The sequence below is a fragment of the Pygocentrus nattereri genome, chromosome 19 (genome assembly GCF_015220715.1).
Source record: "Pygocentrus nattereri isolate fPygNat1 chromosome 19, fPygNat1.pri, whole genome shotgun sequence".
In the NCBI taxonomy this organism is placed as follows: domain Eukaryota; kingdom Metazoa; phylum Chordata; class Actinopteri; order Characiformes; family Serrasalmidae; genus Pygocentrus; species Pygocentrus nattereri.
The window spans coordinates 34,847,731-34,869,081 of record NC_051229.1 but is presented as its reverse complement, the minus strand read 5'-3'; the positions used below and the strand labels follow the sequence as shown (position 1 = coordinate 34,869,081).

General features: G+C 41.2%; 1 protein-coding gene across 2 annotated transcripts in view; it reads right to left on the bottom strand.

Moving 5' to 3' along the window:
• Positions 1 to 21,351, bottom strand: part of LOC108424055 (SH2B adapter protein 2) — a 60,213-nt gene that overhangs the window by 8,202 nt on the left and 30,660 nt on the right. For both annotated transcript variants that reach the window (XM_017691814.2, XM_017691815.2), the window contains exons 2-7: positions 18,833 to 19,709; positions 9,474 to 9,575; positions 8,704 to 8,795; positions 6,343 to 6,443; positions 5,244 to 5,405; positions 2,515 to 2,720 (exon numbers count right to left, since the gene is read on the bottom strand). In XM_017691814.2, coding sequence (XP_017547303.1) covers positions 2,515 to 2,720; positions 5,244 to 5,405; positions 6,343 to 6,443; positions 8,704 to 8,795; positions 9,474 to 9,575; positions 18,833 to 19,678 — 1,509 coding nt within the window. In that variant the 5' untranslated portion in view covers positions 19,679 to 19,709. The remainder of the gene's footprint in view (positions 1 to 2,514; positions 2,721 to 5,243; positions 5,406 to 6,342; positions 6,444 to 8,703; positions 8,796 to 9,473; positions 9,576 to 18,832; positions 19,710 to 21,351) is intronic.

Genomic DNA, 21,351 nt, shown 5'->3' with positions numbered 1-21,351 from the left:
GTACGGACGGAGACTTCCGAATACCAAGAGAGACACCGGAGTAAGACAGAATCTCAGGCAGCAGGATGTGAAAAGATCACATTTCAGCTGGATCTCAGCGGACAGAAAACAGCTAACGGAGCACCTGGGTGGTGGGTGAAGGCGGCAGTATATTCAGAATGAACTTAATGCCCCTATTTATCTTGTTTGCAGTAAACATTTACCAGCTCAACACTACATGTTTACATTTGCACTAAAATGCTTGTATTTGTCTGTAAGTGCAGTCATTAGAACAAATTTTTCTATCATGTTATCCGTTTTGTGAGATGTAGCCTCTTTATAAAGTTTTCCTTTACTTAATAATTTAATGAAAAACTGAATTTTCCTCACAAGAGTTTGATATAATATATAAACATATGCACCAATCAGGCATAACATTCTGACCACCTCCTTGTTTCGACGCTCATTGTCTATTTTATCAGTTCCACTTACTGTATAGCTGCACTTTGTAGTTCTACAGTTACAGACTGTAGTCCATCTGTTTCTCTGATACTTTGTTAGCCCCCTTTTATTCTGTTCTTCAGTGGTCATGGACCCTCATAGAGCAGGTTCTATTTGTGTGGAGGATCATTCTCAGCACTGCAGTAACACTGACGTCGTGGTGGTGTGTTAGTGTGTGTTGAGCTTATCTGAGTGGATCAGACACAGCAGTGCTGCTGGCACTTTTAAACAGCTCAGCGTCACTGCTGGACTGAGAATAGTCCATCAACACAACCAACCCAAACTGTGCAGCAGCAGCAGATGAGCTATCGTCTCTGACTTTACATCTACAAGGTGCACTGACAAGGTAGGAGAGGAGTGTCTCATAGAGTGGACAGTGAGTGGACACAGTGTTTAGAAACTCCAGCAGCACTGCTGTGTCTGATCTACTCAAACCAGCACAACACACACTAACACACTATCACTATGTCAGTGTTACTGCAGTGCTGAGAATGTATATAATATATAATATAAAAGCAAAAAATTTCACAACATACTCTTCACTCCCTGGTCCATACAGCAAAAACAGCCTGCTCTGAATTCATTTCTATAATGTCCCAAAACCCAGGATATTTATACATTGTATATCCAGGTATTCAGCATATAGATGTTTGGCCCTGCCTGCTCCCACTGAAGTTATAAAGAGTGTTTCAGCCTGGACTGCTTTTTGAATAAAGCAAAATACAGCGCAGCCAGTCAGAATAGAATAGTCATTTACATTAATCTTTTGGTCTGCGTTGTGCTCCACATGCTTCAAGAAGTCTAGATTGCTTTCTAGAACTTCTACACAGTGATTAAATTTTTTATTAGGAATTTCTGGTTTCTGGTTTCATTAGGAAGGTCTGTATAAAACAATAACTGTCGCATGTAACAAAGCAATGGCAAAAAATCTAATTTTGGGAAAATGTGGAAACCGCTTCTCTAAATCTTTGAACAGTTGCATAAAGAACAAATTACTCATCTTTCAAGAGATTTCTGAGAAGATTAGATAAGATTCTAGATAAGAAATCTGTCACAATTGGCCCCTCCCAGTCATCCATGTGCTTTCTTTGTTTTGATTCTTCCCTGTCCTGCCCCCTTGTTTCTTGACTCCACCCTTGACTGTTCTCCCCTGTGTTTACCACCTGTCTCTTGTTAACCCTGCTGTATTTAAGCCCTGTGTTTTTCCTTAGTTGTTTTGATGGTCTCTGTAGTATATAAGTGTATGGTATTGTTTGGTATTTGTTATTCTGGCCTTCCTTGTTTGTTCCTTTGTTTGATCCTGTGTTCCTTTGCATTATGTCTGTCCCTCCTTTTCTCTGTGTTGGCTCTATGACCCTGGACCGTTTTGATCCTGATTATGGATTTACCCCTAATAAATCTTGCTTCTCTATGCATATGCATCTGCCTCATCATTGCTCCCCCAATCATCATTGCTCAAGGAAGGAGAAAATCACAGGAAAATAACTGAAACAACTGGAGTTTAAAAAAGTGATGAAAACTACAGAGAAAATGAGACCCCTAACAACCACATGGAAAACCTGGCATACACCAAAACTGCCCCCGTCAGATAAACAGCACTTAAACCTTTCGTCTTTGAGAGGGAGGAGAAAATCAAGCTGCTTCTGATCTGAAAACCTCCACAGGTGTTTCTGTCCATCCTTTCACTGTGAAAAGGTGACTCAGCGCTGTGGGTCTGAAGGGATTTATAGCTGTCAAGAAGAACCTCACTGAGAAAAGGAGACGGACACATCAAACAAAGAAGCTGAAAAATGGACTGACCACCCCAGAGTCCAGACCTCAACACCAATGAATGGGTTTGATTAGTTCAGAAAATGATCAACCGACTTCTAAGATTGAACTTTGGAGGCGTGTCTGCAGATTTCTTAGAGAAACTGAAAGTGAGTCTCTTGAAAAGAGTAGAAGCTGTAGTAAAAGAGTGGACACACTAAATACTGAAAAATGGGGTCCCTTGTTGCCTCCGTCAAGGCCGCACAGTATCAATCAGTGACTCACCTTGGCTTTGCCCTGAAAGTTAAAGGTGAGGACGTATTCTCCCGGCCGTGTCTCACTCTGGCGGATCACAAACAGGCCATGGCTGCGAGCACCGCCAGCCAGCACCAGCTGAGCCGCCCGGACACGCGACAGTGTCCCATGGAACCATGGGTAACCCACCAGGCTGCCCTCACCCTCCATCTCCCCTGGGGGCTCGCCAGGACCTCCTGAACACAGATCGAAACAGGGAGCATTGTGGGAAGCATAGTGGACAAAGCTGTGACAGCTGAATGCGATTTATTTTCGTTTTATTCATTGTGGATTTATACATACTGGCGCCATGTGACCATCTGCTAAAATGTCTGTATTTGCATGAGTGTGGTCCAGATATGGGCCTTATCCAATAGCAACAACACAGAATGCTGCAAACAGAGGCAGCATTAACCCTTAAAAGGGACCAGTCCACATTATTCTCCCACTGCTTGATACAGAACCAGTTTTTACTTTGAAATGGCATTGATGGTAAAGACCACTCATTTCCAAAATTTCCAGCGATGACTGTTCTTCTTTAAATGTACTGGTGTTTCGCCAATCTTTTGTACATCTCTTGTATAATTAGCACTTATGTCAAGTACATATCGTTCTACAAAGTGCCACAATAGTATGACGTTTATTTTTACTTTGATATACAGTATAAGTACAAAAGTACTTGCTTGTCTGCCTTCACACCCATATGAATATCCCATTCTTAATCCATAGGATGTAATATGATGTCGGCCAACCTTTGCAGCTATAACAGCTTCAACTCCTCTGGTAAGCCTTTCCACAAGGTTTAGGAGTGTGTTTATGGGAATTTTTGACCATTCTTCCAGAACCACATTTATGAAGTCAGACATTGATGTTGGACTAGAAGGCCTTGCTTGCAGTCTCTGCTCTAATTCATCCCAAAGGTGTTCTGTCACGTTGAGGTCAGGACTCTGCGAAGGCCAGTCAAGTTCTTCTACACCAAACTGGATCATCCATGTCTTTATGGACCTGCTTTGTGCACTGGTGCGCAGTCATGTTGGAACAGGAAGGGGCTGTCCCCAAACTGTTCCCACAAAGTTGGGAGCATGAAATTGTCCAAAATCTCTTGGTGCTGAAGCATTAAGAATTCCTTTCACTGGAATTAAGGGGCCGAGCCCAACTCCTGAAAAACAACCCCACACCATAATCCCCCCCTCCACCAAATTTTACACTTGGCACAATGCAGTCAGACAAGTACCGTTCTCCTGGCAACCGCCAAACCAAGACTCGTCCATCAGATTGCCAGATGGAAGCGTGATTCATCACTCCAGAGAACACGTCTCCACTGCTCTAGAGTCCAGTGGCAGGGCTTTACATCACTGCACTCGACGATTTGCATTGCACTTGGTTTGCTTGGCTTGGATGCAGCTGCTCGGCCATGGAAACCCATTCCATGAAGCTCTCTATGCTACTGTTGAGTTCATCTGAAGGCCACATGAAGTTTGGAAGTCTGTAGTGATTAACTCTGCAAAAAGTTGGTGACCTCCGTGCGCTATGCGCCTCAGCATCCGCTGACCCTGCTGTCATTTTACATGGCCGACCACTTTGTGGCTGAGTTGCTGTCGTTCCCAAGCACTTCCACTTTGTTATAATACCACTGACAGTTGACTGTGGAATATTTGGTAGTGAGAAAATTTCACAACTGGACTTGCTGCTCAGGTGGCGTCCGATCACAGTACCATGCTGGAATTCACTGAGCTCCTGAGAGCGACTCGTTCTTTCACTAATGTCTGTAGAAGCAGTCTGCAGGCCTAAGGTGCTTGGTTTTATACACCTGTGGCCATGGAAGTGAACACATGAATTCAATGATTTTGATGGGTGGGCGAATACTTTTGGCAATATAGGGTATGTTGATATTTCCACTTGTTTTGTCATTCAGGATATGTATTTAAGGGTTAAGAGAGTATATGTCATGCAATACTTAAGCAAGCATAGTAGTCTCTAGCAGTGGTGAACTGTGACTACTAGAGCTAGACGTTTAGTTTGGGCCATGAATGTCAATGCTTAATGCTAATTTCAGTTAGCCCCCTCTAGGATTTCTAGTAGTATGTGCTAAGCTAACTGTAATGCACATTTAACTTTTGTTTTGTCCATTCGAAAATGTGTTCATTTTATTTGAAGCTTGAAACAGACATTAGCATATATTTTATATTGTATAAAGTACTTTTACAGCAGCTCCTTCAGTAAAGAGACAAAGAGATTGCTTAGCCTACAACTCCTCGTATTCAGCCAATGATGTATCTATAACTTTCAGATTGTTTTTCTCACAAAATTAGTCCCACCTACTTTAAATGTGTAAGGCCTTCAGTCCAGCTCCTGAAGTCCTAACCAATGGGAGAACTCACTTGGCTCTTACTTGGCTGTATATATTGAGGAAAAAACCCTGGTAGGGTGTTTCAAGATTTTAACCCTTTAATTCATAATCCAAACTTAACATTGCATTAGAGTAGTACTACAAACGATGTATTTTTAGTTCTCAGAAATCATTACGTCTTCTCTTAAGGCCTGGGTTTATGTGGTGTAATTCAAATTGAACTGCTGCAGAATGTAAAGACCTACGGAATTTGGCTCAGTTTGCATAAAATACTGAAAAAAAAACTGTACTGGATAAAATGAGTTAATAGAAATTGTCTAAATGCCACTGATTTTCTATGAGGAGTGACGTATTTGGGTGTGGGCTGTACCTGGTGGTGGGCTAGCATTCTGAGCCTCTGGCAACTGGAGGAATCGCTCTAAGGGCACATGAGAGGGGTGTTGTGTGAATGGTAGTTCCCTGCAGCGGACGGTGGGGGCGCTGTAATGGTCAGCAGCAGTGGCAGACAACCTCTCAGGAGCCCGATGCACACCTAAAAGGAACAGCAAACAAACAGACAATAATCCTGAATCAGAGTCTGTAAATCACTGCATTGTCGCTGATCATAAGTTATAAAAAAGCAGAGAAATTTCAATTAAATTACTCCAACTGAGCTGGTCTCAGAACATCTGCAGCTAGAGACTGGTGTACTTCACATTTCACCTTGAAACTCTCCCAGACATTCTCCCTGATTATGAGCACTGGAAAAGGATTTGGGACTAAAAGCATCTACAGTCCATTTTACTACAGTTTTATCTCATACTTATTGTTTTGCATTTAAAAAAACTTTAATTCAAATATATTGAATTATAGAAAATTAGACTTTAATTTCTTTATCCCAGAAAAACTTAGTTCATTTTAGTGATCCCAAAATAATCTCACAACCCTGAGAACTACTGTGGTCGTGTAACATGGAGCGATGATGAGGAGGCAGACGCATATGCGGAGAAAAGCAAGATTTATTTGGGGCAAATCCAGGGTCATAGTCAAGACAGTCCAAGTTCATGGAGCCAACACGGATATAAGGAGGGACAGACATAACGTAAATGCACACAGGGGAAAACACACAACGGAGCCAGAAAACACCAAACAATACAGTTCATACATACAAAGACCAGCCACCAAACATGGGAAGACACAGGGCTTAAATACAAGAGGGCTAACAAGGGACTACAGGACACAGGTGGAAAACAGGTGGAAACAATCAGGGGCGGAGTCAGGTAAACAAGGGGGCCGGACTGGGAAGAAATCAGAACAAAGACACGAGGAAGACCAAAACACAAAGCACATGGAGGAGTGGGAGGAGCCAATCGTGACAGGTAGGGCACCAGCCTGACACTACAATGGCTTTTCAGGATGAATCATGGGAATTTTATTACTTTCTCGAAAGGTTTAAATTGGAAATTGGATTAGAAAGTGAGTTAACCCACCTTCAGACAGGAGCTCACAACTGCAGGAGGCCACCATGGAGAATTCTTTGGAAGGTTGGCCGTGTGGACATGATGCAAGCTCAATGTCATCACCACTGTCCCTGCAGTACAGACACAAAGCAACTGTCCTAGTCAAGACTGAGACCAGATTAAGAGGAAATAAAAAAAGGATGTGAAGTCTGTGTCTAGTTTATTTTACAATGATTACAGGACAGATATCAAAATAATGAATTTACAATAAAAATAACAAACTAGCATATCAGCTGTCTTAACTCTCAATTTTTATGGCAAAATACTTTTGTCTTATGTTTTGTAGAAGTTGTACTGTAGTCTTATGTTTGGCTGTATAACCAAAAATCAAATGTGTTCATTGATTGGATCCTAAATGATGAGCTCTGTTTGTCTCTTGTCAGCTAGTCTGCAAGCACATTTTATTTTAGACCTGTACTCAATTGCAAAAAAGTTGGGATAGTAGGTAAAATGGACTTGACATTTTACAACCCCAAAAAGGATGGAACACTGTGCAAAAAAAAAAACAAAACAAACAAAAGGCAATGATGTGCAGATCATTTAAACCCTATATTTAATTGAAAATAATACAAAGACAACAAATCAAAAGTTGAAACTGAAAAATGTTATTGCTTACTGAAAAATATTTGCCCATTTTGAATTTGATGCCAACAACACATTCCAAAAAAGTTGGGACAGGAGCAAAAAAAGACTTATAAAGTTGTGTAATGCAAAAAACAAAACACTTGGTGGTTGGCAACAGGTCAGTAGTGATCTCAGAGAGTCTTTCAGAAGTAAAGATGAGGAGGGGTTCGTCACTGCATGATCAAATAGTGCAACATTTCAAGAATAACATTTCTAAACGTGAAACAGCAAATAACTTTTGCTTTCCATCATCTACAATACATAATAACATTAAAAGATTCAGAGAATGTGGAGAAATCTCTGTATGTAAGGGACAAAGCCGAAAATCAGTATCTGCTGGCCGTGATCTCTGGGCCCTCAGACAGCACTGCATTAAAAACAGACGTGATTGTGTAGTGGAAATCAATGCATGAGCTCAGGAACACTTCTGAAAACCACTGTCTGCGAAAACTGTTCATCACTGCATCCACAAACGCAAAGTAAAACTCTAAAACACAAAGAAAAAACCAAAAATAAACAGGATCCAGAAACACTGCCACCTTCTCCGGGCCTGAGCTCATTTAAAATGTACTGAGGGAAAGTAGAAAAGTGTCCTGTCGTCCAACAAAACATTTTAAATTATTTCTGGAAATCATGGACACCGTGTCCTCTGGGATAAGGACCACTCAGCTTATTATAATGCACAGTTCATGATGGTATGGGGTGCATTAGTGCACCTGGCATGAGTGACGTGGACATCTGTGAAAGCATCATTAATGCTGAACGATATATAGAGGTTTTGGCATCATATGCTGCCATCCAGACGACGTCTTTTTCAGGGAAGGCCTTGATTATTTCAGCAAGACAATGTTAAACCACATTCTGCACCTATTACAACAGCAGTGCTTTGCATTACAAGAGTCTGGGTGCTAAACTGACCTGCCTGCAGCCCAGACCTGTCACTCACTGATAACATTTAGAGGGTTATGAAATGAAGAATACGACAATTGAGCCCCTGAACTGTTGAGCAGCTGAAATCCTGTATCAAATAAGAACAGGAAAACATTTCACTTTCTAAACTACAGCTGTGTCTCCTCAGTTCCCAAACACTTATAGAATTTTGTTAAAAGAAGAGGTGATGAAACAGTGGTAAAGATGCCCCCGTCCCAACTTTTTTGGGCATATATTTTTCAAAAAACAATAAAATTTCTCAGTTTCAACATTTGATTTGTTGTCTTTGTAGCATTTTCCTTTAAAAATATAGTTTACATGATTTGCATATCATTGCATCCTATTTTCACTTACATTCTGCATCCCAGTGAACTGAAGATAGCACAAATAATATATATTTAATATTCCACCTTATCAACACACACACATATATATATATATATATATATATATATATATATATATATATATATATATATATATATATGTATATATATGTAAATACACACTACTTCCAGATATGATGTCTACAACACAAACTGTCCAGTGGTTGTATGTACTGCATCTGGGAGCAGCCTGGACAATGAACTCAATGAATCCCTAAAAAATGCCTGCTACAGCCCAGTCCAGTGCTGTCCTGAGTGCAGTGCTGAGTGGTCAGGAGCTGTCAAACCCTCCTCACACTGCATGATCTATGGCTGTGTGCTGTGCCCACCCCACCCTGCCTTCTTTCTTTCCCTCCATTCAGTCATAGGCAAATATTTATCTCTCGTTTACCCAGGGTCTATGCAGTCCTGGATGTCAGCGACCCAGGAGTTTTTCTGCAGAGAGTCGATGGTCTCCAAGATGTACTCCCCGCCATTTTCCACCTGTGACGACACACAGCACAAAGCCACGGTTGTGTGCGGGACCTGCTCGGATATTCAACATCACGGCACTGTTTACCAGCAGCTAAATTACACAGATTATTAATTCCATGTTGGACAGCCGCAAAGTCTCACTAATGTCATTAATGTGAGAGCAAATAGACCCTTTAGACTGCAGGCTTATGTCTAAGCAGGCATTCCACAGATTTTTCCAAATGTCTGTGTAATTAAATCTTTAACGTTAATTCAGAGTTTATATGAAATCATTCTGGAGAAACTGAATGAGCCAGAATTGTTCAGAAGGGTGGTGATAGGAACCAGACGTCCACATCTAAAAGCTCCCTCACAGAAAGTTACCACACGAAATAGTTATGAATGCACTGCCTGATGTCTGAGAGGTTGTGTTAAAATCTTTAAAACAATATCAATATTCCATATAAAAGCTCAGAGAACACATGTTGGTTCACTGGTTGTTTGGGATTGTAAATAAAAGGCCTTTATTTCTGTTGTAAACATGACCCCTGGTTCCCATGACCACCACTGTAAAGCACTCTACAAATAAGCCATTTCACATCAAAACACTCTGAATGACTTTGTTTACATCTCAACGACTAAATATGCTGAGAAATGAGGAAAGAGAAGTACCAACAAATATATAAGACGGATATTAAGAAACTCTACCTTCAGCACAAAGGTATTGTCTTTGTCCGGCATCTCCAGAGGCATCGTGGTCCTCACTTCCACGATGGCCGACAGAGGCACGCTAACCTTGGGCTTAGAGGACTGGAAAACAAATGCAATTAAGGTTAAAGCTATAAAATTACACACAGCACTGTTCATCTGACCAAATGATCTGTAAAGCTATTTATCTGGGTAGTTACTGAAAACATTAACATTAGAATAAAAACAAATCAACAGTATATTGTGATTTGGTGTGTGTGAGCATGTTAGCTTAGCCATTTCCAAAGCTCTCCTCAAACAAACCCAGTTACAAACCACAGCTGTCCGTCCACCGTGAGAGAACAAGAAACATGATTCTAGGCTTTCTGGAGGTTCTAGATACGTCACTGACTGAAAACAAGCTGAAGTCTAACCAGGTTTTGGTTAGTTGTTAGGGATGTAAAACAGCAGCAGAAGCTCTATGGACTCCTTACTCAGACTCTAAAAGGTCTGGCTGTAAAATTCACAGTTCACCACAGATACGGTCGTACAAACCACAGACAAGCAAGTCTGTTTGAGAGACGTTAACAACTTGACACAGTTTGACGCAACTGTGTAATGATTTAGACCTGCAGTTAGCATGCTGCTAATGCTAACCTTCCATTACTCGGTAGCTAGATTAGCCTCCTCTGCAAAACTATACAAGTGAACGCCGTGACAAAAACACGTACAACTGTCATATTTTCAGTCTACCTACATGTAAATCTGATATACTGCCATATACTTCATGAAGGGGCAGGCATATAGTTTAAAATACACAAACATATATGTTGTATGTATCGAATATTGGACATATATGCGTAATAGATAGATAGACAGATTCGACTTTACTTTCATTGCTCAGTACAAGACAATGAAATGCAGTTAGCATCTACCAGCAGTGCAAATAGTAGCAATAGTGCAAAACATACAGCGCAAATGTGCAACAACAGGCATAAATATGACATGTGTATGAAATAAATATACTGTATACTGTGTATACTATAAATACAATACATAAGGTATGTTACGTACTGTAAGAGTAAGCAGTTATGAGTGGTATTCAATACCACACATAACCGCTTACTCCAACAGTACATAACACACCTTCACTTCAATAGGAAGAATGTGGAAGAAACAATGAAGATGTATAAATACCTAATATTATATAACAAAGCTAATTCATAGCATATGCCTTCCATATATGAATAATGTTGTCTAGAGGATGACCAACGCAAACTGTGCAGCAGCAGATGAGCTGTCATCTCTGGCTTTACATCTACAAGGTGGACTGACCAGGTAGGAGTGTCTAATAGAGTGGACAGTGAGTGTACACAGTGTTTAAAAAACTCCAGCAGCACTGCTGTGTCTCATCCACTCATACCAGCACAACACACACCAACACACCACGTCAGTGTTACTGCAATGCTGAGAATGATTCACCACCCAAATAATACCTGCTCTGAGGGACCATGGGGGTCCTGACCACTGAAGAACAGGGTAAAAAGCGTCTAACAAAGTATCAGAGAAACAGATGGACTACAGTCTGTAACTGTAGAACTACAAAGTGCACCTATACAGTAAGTGGAGCTGAAAAAATGGACAATAAGCATAGAAACAAGGAGGTGGGTCATAATGTTATGCCTGATCGGTGTATGCAAATATGTCTTATTTGAAATCCATACACTGCCATATGTCAGATTTCCATATGGGCATATATCAATGAGACTGTATGCACTGTATGAATTTTGTGATGCATAATGTGTACTGTAAAAATGTCTTGAAGTATTGCGATATATTTGCTGTGTTGACCACCCCTCCTCTAATACTGTAATAGAGAGAGGGCCATGGGAGAAGTATGAAATCTTCTCATAGCTGTACTGTCCCTCTAGCACTGTCCAAAGAGAGAGAGAGGGAGGGAGGGAGTGATATATGAATCGTCTGTTGATTAAATCACTGTGGAGTGACTGCTGTGATTTGTTTTCATATTCTAGCAGCTCAAATCTGAGTAATTGCAGGAGTGAGTGTGTATGTGTGTGTTCTGCAGGGCTGTGAAATGTGGCTGAAGCTGCAGTCAGCACGCTATCAATCTCACTTTAGCCTGTCCACACAGCACTTCCTCTCTGTTTGCTGTGTCCAGCTCCAGATATAGGACAGAATCATGGCCTGGGTGTTACAGCTCTGTTTCTAAACTCTCGCCAAGTACATGTTTCTGTGCTTCATCTTGTGTGATTTAAGCCATTTGCTGAATATCAAACTTTTTAGAAGTCAAATTAGGTGCAGAGAAAGCACACGAGCTAAGAATCGATCCCAAAAAGAATCGATTCCGATCATTCAGGAATCAAAAGTCAAGTGCAAAGCTTTGGATTCTACACAGTGAAGTTCAGAGTTGCCCATGCACACAGAGAGTGAGATACTCTGCTGTGTTTGCCTGTTGTGGCTCCAGCAGAATTAGATTTATGGGTAAAAATAAAATAATCCTCCTTGACAGTAAAATAAAGCTCTGCTGACCGTTCAACACAGTTTAACAATAAATGGTCTTAAACGCTGGAGTTAATGTAGAATTGCTAACTCAGCCTTTAACCCTGAAGGCTGGTGCACAGACTGTTGGTCAACATAGCAACAAAAACAACAATCTTGTCTAGCTTGTAGCTAATGAAACAACAGATTTAAGATGAACATTGATCATTTGGAGACAAATCACTTTATATTATATCTATAATCACTCCAGCTGATTTCCTGCATTGAGAAACTGTCAAACACTAAAGTCATGAAACTGAAGTTGCTTCTCATTCGCCAGCTTCTCGTTTGAATTTTCCCGTTCCACCTTATATGGTGCAGCAGATACATTTTACAAGAAACTGTTCTACTTTTCGAAAAGTTTCCTGCTAGAGACGCGAAAAAAGCAGCTATAGCTGAGCTAAAGATTAAAGCAGAGCAAAGTAAGTCTGCGTTTTTATTTACATTATATTTTTAGCCTATACTAGTACATTAGCACACACTGAGGCACACACTATATTTCCAAAAGTATTCACTCACCATCCAAATCATTGAATTCAGGCGTTCTAATCACTTCCATGGCCACAGGTGTATAAAACCAAGCCCCTAGGCCTGCAGACTGCTCAGAATGAGTCGCTCTCAGGTGCTCTGTGAATTCCAGCGTGGTAGTCCAGTTGTGAAATTTCCCCACTACTAAAAATTCCACAGTCAACTGTCAGTGGTATTATAACAAAGTGGCAGCGATTGGGAATGCAAGCAACTCAGCCATGAAGTGGTCGGCCACGTAAAATGACAGTGCAGTGTGCAGAGGTCACCAACTTTCTGCAGAGTGAATCGCTACAGACCTCCTTCAACTTCATGTGGCCTTCAGATTAGCTCAGGAACCGTGTAGAGAGCTTCATGGAATGGGTTTCCATGGCCGAGCAGCTGCATCCAAGCCTTACATCATCAAGCGCAATGCAAAGCATTGAATGCAGTGGTGTAAAGCGCCGCCACTGGACTCTAGAGCAGTGGAGACGTGTTCTCCGGAGTGACGAATCACGCTTCTCCGTCCGGCAATCCGATGGACGAGTCTGGGTTTGGCAGTTGCCAGGAGATGGTACCTGTCTGACTGCATTGTGCCAAGTGTAAAGTTTGGTGGAGGGGGGATTATGGTGTGGGGTTGTTTTTCAGGAGTTGGGCTCGGCCCCTTAGTTCCAGTGAAAGGAACTCTTAAAGCTTCAGCACCAAGAGATTTTGGACAATTTTATGCTCCCAACTTTGTGGGAACAGTTTGGGGACGGCCCCTTCCTGTTCCAATATGACTGCACACCAGTGCACAAAGCAAGGTCCATAAAGACATGGATGAGCGAGTTTGGTGTGGAAGAACTTGACTGGCCTGCACAGAGTCCTGACCTCAACCCAAAGAACACCTTTTGGTTGAAATAGAGCCGGAGACTGTGAGCCAGGCCTTCTCGTCCAACGTCAGTGTCTGACCACACAAATGCGCTTCTGGAAGAACGGTCAAAAATTCCCATGAACACACTCCTAAACCTTGTGGAAAGCCTTCCCAGAAGAGTTGAAGCTGTTATAGCTGCAAAGGGTGGGCTGACATTATATTAAACCCTATGGATTAAGAATGGGATGTCACTCAAGTTCATATACGTGTGAAGGCAGAGGAGTGAATACCTTTGTCAGCATAGTGCATTTACAGCCAACATGGTAAAATGGCTAAAAAAGATTTTGTGGCTCCCAATAAGGTTTTTAGTTGTTTTTTTTTTTTTTTTTGAAAGGACAAAATGGGTATTCTTAACATTTGGGTTGCCGACTGCTGGCCCACACACAGAATTAAACACTTTGAGGAAAATAACTAACTGTGATTTTTCTAACTAATAATGTGATTGCGATTTAAATGCAGTTAGTTTCTCTAAATTTACAAGTCTGTTTTTGGCCAAGATGGCCAGAATATACATTTTTCAGGCTTGAGGTTTTTCCAACGTGTGATGTCATATATACAGCACATGTATGTTGCTTTTGCTTGGTCTAATTTATCTACATATAGTTCACAAGCTGTGTTATTAGGTTAAAGTTCCCCAATTACAACCTGTTATCATTGACAATGTGTTCTATAATAAAAACTGCACTTTTCAAATCACAAAAACTGCAATCTTTCAATGATTTCAATGTAAAAATGACTCATCTTACAGCCCCGTCTAGACAGTGTAAATGAAAAAAATGCAGCCTTCCATAACAAACAAATCATAAGTTCAACTCTATTTTACTTTAGATAAAGTGGAAAACTTGGAAAAACTGGCTTACAAACAATATTGCCAGTGCTAAAACATCTACCCACCCAAATGAGAGAAGTTGTAACAGACAAAACAGAACCTGTAGTGCCACATAGAAAAATACTACAATACTACCGCTACTATTAATAATAAGACACCTACAATTACAATGATTATTGTTTTACAAACTGCAGTGAAATAAATCAAACAGACCTAATTATGCTCACTGTGTGATGAAACATGCAGTAAGTCTCTTTAGGTACTGAAGATAAGAAAGAGCATTAAGACTTTATTTATCACAATGACGATAAAATATTATCATACTGCCATATATTGTAATATTGACAAGTCAGGATACACAGAATTGGATCAAGGCCATTATTTACTAATTTTCAATTTCATATCAGATATCAGAATATCAGATAACTGCAGAAATCTGATTATGATCGGATTACTGAGTGCATGTAAACACACTCAGAGACTGTAATATTTGTGTATGCAGTAATTAGGATTATGTCTACCTGAAAAAGACACTGAGCAATGAGAAACAGAGCATTTATAAAAAGCAAATATTTCAGTGCACTAACCCAGCGCTGCTCTTCCACAGTACAGTAAATATACATCAAATATCGCTTTGAAACAGCTGTCAATATAAACGTCTGTCTGATTCTTAAGCAGTTATCTGCCGATACCGATATGAATCTGATATCATCCATACCTACTAGTGCAATATTCATGTGCAGTTAATGATACCTGCAATAAATGGCATTTCTAAAATGCAGCTCGCTGGGTTTAAGCCTTTAATTAAGCCTCGAAAACACAAAATATTGTGACATATCGTGTATCATGAAAACATTAGTGTCATATTGTTTTTTTACTATATTACCTACCCCTAGTTTGCTGCAAAAGAATTGAGACTGACTAGTTTAATATGCCTCAAAATGTATCAGATTACTAATAAGCCAAAGGGTTTTGTATTATGGAATTTCATAGGTACTGGTTTTGTATTGTGTTGTAAACTATGTATGTACTGCATCATTTTATGCACGAAGATAGAAGTAAAAAGCAAGTCAACCGGATTTCCGTTTAAGAATATTATGCAAACCAAATGTCCACTTGACACTTTGCCTTCTGCACCCGAGCTTTTGGTTTGGCTTTTGTCAGGAAGAGTCAGAAGACGGCTGCTTCCTCTGCGCCATGAACTGCTGTTTTATCTGCCGGTCATTAGGCCAGGAAGAGGAAGCCGTTAGCGGTCACTCCCGGGAGAAGCCCTGAAGACTTTCTTCAGAGCTGATGAAGCGGATAAGGATGAACGTATCTGGTTGTACATCTGCACTTCAGGGAAATACTGTCAAAATGCAGCCAATTCTGACAAGTTACAGTACTGAGCAGGAGTCTCGGGCCACATTACAAAATGACCTTCAAAGCTATTTATCTGGGTAGTAAGAGTTTATCTGCACTTAGAAACACTAGAATAAATCCAAATAAACATTAATACATAGTCATTTAATACACTGTGATTTAATGAATACACTGAGTTATCTTAAAGGGCCACTCGGGCCTAAAACTAGCATTTATTATGATGTTTGTCCTGTTATGTAATGTTCTGTAGTCATCAGTTTGACGTAATCCAAGAACTTTTTTTTTACATTTTCGTTCTCTCACTACAATACCCGGCATGCATTATGCCAACATGCTACCCAACCATCAGAAATTCCCACCTTCAGCGATAAAAAAAGCACAATTTAGGAGCTAATACATACAAATCTGATACATGTTCGCGCAGCTAGCTTGAAAAACAAACATTTCAACAAGCCAGCCCTCAGAGATCTATCTCAAAGTCTATCCAGGTCAGCATACATCATCAGGAGGGGCTTCTTCGAGCCTTAAAACTAGAAAATCTCACTCTAGAAAGTCTACTCTGGCACGACTGCAGGATGTGAATAGACATGTTTGGAATGGACGTAGTAATGGTTAAATGTTTCATTTTGGCCAGTGTGTCCCTTTAACCACTTGCTGGGCTAATCAGGTGTGCTAGTTGAGGAATGAAACACATCCATGCAACAGCTGGAGATCCACTGAGGAGAACAGGAACCAAATCTTCTGAACAAGATAGAGATCTTGTTTGAAAACAAACAAAAAAATTACTTACTTAGCGTTTATTAGTATTTCTCCTAGTCTGATAGTGTTTTTACAACCACAAACCCACTGAGAGCCTCGATAAACATTATTTTTATCTTCTAAGGTGGGCTGCACAGTACTGTATGTCTCGAAAAACACTGACACATACATCTGTGGCTTTTCTATCTGCTAAAGTAGTTCAGCTTTGAATCAGTATCAACAATCCAGCTTGCTAATGTAGAACAACATGCCGTCTATAAATAACCTGAACCAAGACGTACATATTGGATAATTACAAGAGAAGTAATTCTATACTAACATGGTATCGACACCTATGGATTTATGCTGACCTATACATAGCCCTGTGCGGGAATCTGTGCCCAAAGGGGTGGGCAGCAGGACACGGACAGATCTGGACACAGTACAGCAGACTCAGGCCAGCTGAAGCAAAGCCAGGTCTGACTGTCCTCGGGTCAAAACTGGATCATACACCAGCTGGCAAATTTACACAGAGTCAGCAGTGCAGTCCTCACATTACTGCAGAGTTTAGAGACTTCCAAGAGTGCGCATCCTCACTCTGCAGTAAACACACACTCACTGGTCAGTTTATTAGAAACACCTGTCTTGAGCTTCCACTCATTAACCACTTTATTAGCAACACCTACTCTGTCTTTCCACTCACTGGCCACTTTATTAGAAACACCTACCTTGTATTTACAGTCACTGGCCACTTTATTAGAAACCCCTATTCTGTCTTTCCACTCACTGGTCACTTTATTAAAAACCCCTACCTTGTGTTTTCACTCACTGGTCACTTTATTAAAAAACCCTACCTTGTGTTTCCACTCACTGGTCACTTTATTAAAAACCCCTACCTTGTATTTACAGTCACTGGCCACTTTATTAGAAACCCCTATTCTGTCTTTCCACTCACTGGTCACTTTATTAAAAACCCCTACCTTGAGCTTCCACTCACTGGCCACTTTATTAGAAACGCCTACTGTCTTTCCACTCACTGGCCATTTTATTAGAAACACGTACCTTGTGCTTCTACTCACTGGCTACTATATTAGAAATGCCTACACTGTCTTTACACTCACTAGCCACTTTATTAGAAACATCTACCTTGTAGGTCACTCTACAGGGGCACAATTATAGCCCATCTATTGCTTCACAATTTATCATCCCCCCTGCGTCATTCATCACAGGACATTTTCTAACTACATGACCACTGCTGACCAGAAATAATTTGCATGGAGATTCTGCTAGTACAGCTAGTAAACCTGATGACCAGCTGATGACGATACAATTACAATACAAAATAAAGTCTCATCAGCTATTCATTCAGAGACTTTGGCAATGTTTCCTTTGAAGGGGAATTCTACTGATTTTTGAAAGTCATGACACTATTTAGTCACTAAGCTGTAAACCGCCTTTCAGATTAGTTTGATGTGAAATGATTATAGAAAATTTACTGACTCAGATTTCCCATGACTACAACACAAATATAACTTTTTTATTTACTATCCAAAAACCACCAGTGAACCTACATGTGTCTTCTCAGTTTTTACTTGCTACTTTGATGATAATAAAATAGTGAAAAAAATCTGAATAAAAAAAAAAAAGTTTTGTTTGGGGATTATTTTGCTCTCTCCATCTCTCCATCACGTATTTATCACGTAAACATTTTAAACCAATCCCTTCTCTCAAAGCTAAAGTAAAACAATGCCTTAAACATCAGGCACGTAAAATCAAACTTCAGACGTCTGGTTTCTATCTGGTGAACATTTATGACTCTAAATTGAAGCATTTTGCCTCAAACCTCTCTCAGTTTAATAATGAAGAATTTTTTTTAAAAATTATGGAATTCCTCCTCAATTCACTGAAATCTACTCCAAGGGGCCTCCTGAGTGGCGCAACCATCTAAGCGTTGGCTCTATCATCAGGAGATTTCGTGAATTCAATCTCAGGTGATGCCACAGTCATCCATGGCCAGGAGTCAAAGAGAGCACAACTGGCCTGGCTCTCTGAATGGGTAGGATGGCCCCCCTTCTCCCTCCTATCACTCAAGGCGTCTGTTAGCCAACGTAACAGAACTGGCGGTTGGCGCTTTCCTCTGAGTGTGTCTGGCTGCCCAATGACGTTGCGTCGGTGGCAGTTTGAAAAGATGCGCTAGCACTTCACAGGTCTGTGAACTACCAGAGTAGCTGAGCTTTTTGTGAGCTACTGTGTTTCTTATCAGTGTAAAAGAATCTCCATGCTGCCTTTATTGCAGGATGCACTGTAACTATGTCTGAGCACACAATTCACGGTACCTAAATCTGTCGCATCAGAGTAACGATAGAAGAATGAATTATAGTCCTACTCATGTGATTGTTAACACAAAATGATAGTTTGAGACAAAAAAAAAAAATCTACAATTGTTCGTCTAAAAGGTTGAGGGAATCAGATTACCTTTGGCGGCACAAAGAACTCCAGCAAGAACTTTTCGCCGCCTTCTGAGGCGCCTCCTGTCTTCCTGAGCAGCAGCCTGCACTTCTGCCACTGCGCCGTCCCCACGCAGTTGGTGTCGTCAGCCACCATGTAGCGCAGCGCCCCCTCCCTCTGGATTTCCAGCAGCTCGGCCCCCCGGTGACTCTGTGAACTGCGTGCCAACCTCAGCTTCTGACTCCAGCGATCGGGCCCACCAGCCTCCCCTCCGTTTGCCTTCCTGTCCCCTTCTGGAGACGCCCGGCGGTGCCAGATCTCCCTGACCCCATCCATCACACAGAGGCTCATGTTGCGCAGCGAGAAGCCCTTCTTGAAGCGTGCTTTGGGGTGGTGGTGGCCCAGAGACACGTCCTCTGAGCTCCGTGACTGGCCTAAGGCCGACACCTTGTGGGGGGTGGAGCTTCCTCCAGCACCCCCTCCTCCCACACTGTCCATGCTGTCCAGTGACTCACTGGAAGCGCCCGCGTCCTTGCGCCGTTGGTAGAGGTCGTGGCCGTAGGGCGGTGGGCAGCTCCGGAGGCCGGCAAAGGGCACAATGCTGTACTTGGGGGCGGAGCCTGGTGACCCCGGCTCCCGTGCCTGGCTGAGGGTGGCTGCGAAACAGTCCAGGAAGTGGCGGGCGAAGTGCTGAGAGAAGCTGGCGTCAGCACCCGGCGAGTCGTAGCACGGGTTCTCGCTGACGAAGCGCCGGAACTTGTGGGCAAAGTCAGTGGCGGAGGCGCGGGCGTGCAGCTCACAGAACTCCTTCCAGTCAGGCGGCGGGCACGAGGAGGAGAGCTCCGGGCTGCTGGGCGCCCCGTCGCCATTCATCCCTGGGCCATGCCAACGCCCCGGCAGAGCGCTGAGAGGACACAGACAGGAAGAATGGGTCAGATACAACATCGCAGACAGATTCTTACCCCAAGCAACTGCAGTTTAACTGCTCCCCCTTTTTTTACATGTCAGCAAGTGAAAACATCTAGTTTTTATCTAATATTTCTCATAGAGTCATAAGAATGTTTAAAGATTATGATGATTTCTCAGCATTTTAAAACATCATAACTACAGAAACTCTCTTATATTTTGGCAGATCATTTGCCTGTATTAAAACAGAAAGCATATCATTTTGAAGCATAAATAAAAAGAAGCAGTGCTGAAATAATCAATGTGGAAGAAAAATATGCACAATCTATGTGCCATGTTTAAATATTTACATATATGCTAATGTATGCATATTATTTTTATTATTACTAAGCACCAGCAACACATGGCTAGAGTTTATATATCCATATATATATCCATATATATACACACACAATATATGTCGTTTTTCAGTTCTTGACAATTTGAAAATACCTGTTGTTGTTTACATTGTGTGTAAATAAAAATTCTGGTTCCATTGACTTACATTAAAAGTAAAGTATGTTTATATGTGTGTGTGTGTGTGTGTGTGTATGTGTGTATGAGAAATTGTCATATGGACCAGTGTCAATTTTTTTTATATATGCTTATACATCAAACGTGGAAATACACACAAGATATATTTCCTTTTCATGTGGAAAGCAATAGAACAATCTGCCAATAGAACAAGACAATTTTACTATATTATATTATACTATATTAAAAACTAGATTACTTAAACTAAATATATTTAAAGCGAAAAAACACAAAAAAGAAGTAGAATAATAGGATAAAATTCTTACAATAATCTAAACAAGAGAAATATATATATATATATTGACAACATGATTTCACTTGCGCAAATGTCATTTTTTGCAGTGTGCTGAAAAAACATGCTCTGATATGTATTTTGTTCTTTTGATCATTTATAAGTGCAGACAAGAAAAGTCAGAGCCTTTCCACTGTAATCTCAGAAATAAATGTTGTGGGGTATCATTACATTGAAGTTATATATAGTAATATCAGTGTAAACTAAGTGCACAGGTTAAAATTGGTTAATATACTGTTAGCACGCTTTAAATAACACCGCCTTTATTTCAATCTTGTAGCTATTACACTTTCATTCAGTAACGCTAGTTCACTTTGCTAATGCTGGTTAGCTGCCAGGGTGGCACAGAGGCATGGTGGGTAGCGCTGTCGCCTCCCAGCAAGGAGGACCTGGGTTTGAGTCCCTGGCCGGGCAACCACTGACCTCTCTGTGTGGAGTTTGCATGTTCTCTGCGTGGGTTTCCTCCCACAGACATACAGTCAGGCCGTTTGGACATGCTAAATTGCCCCTAGGTGTGAGTGAATGGGTCTGTCTGCCCTGCGATGGACTGGCTACCTGTCCAGGGTGAATCCTTTCTTTCGCCCAAAAACAGCTGGGATAGGCTCCAGCACCCCCCGCGACCCAGAAGGAGAAGCGGCTTGTGTGATGTGTGTGGTTAGCTGCCATTAGTATTCTTCTACCTAACAACTGAAGCTAACTAGAACAGCTAAGTCTCCCCTCTTAGCTAGCCAGCTATAATTTGTTATTTTCACCTATGTGCAACTTGGCTAACCTT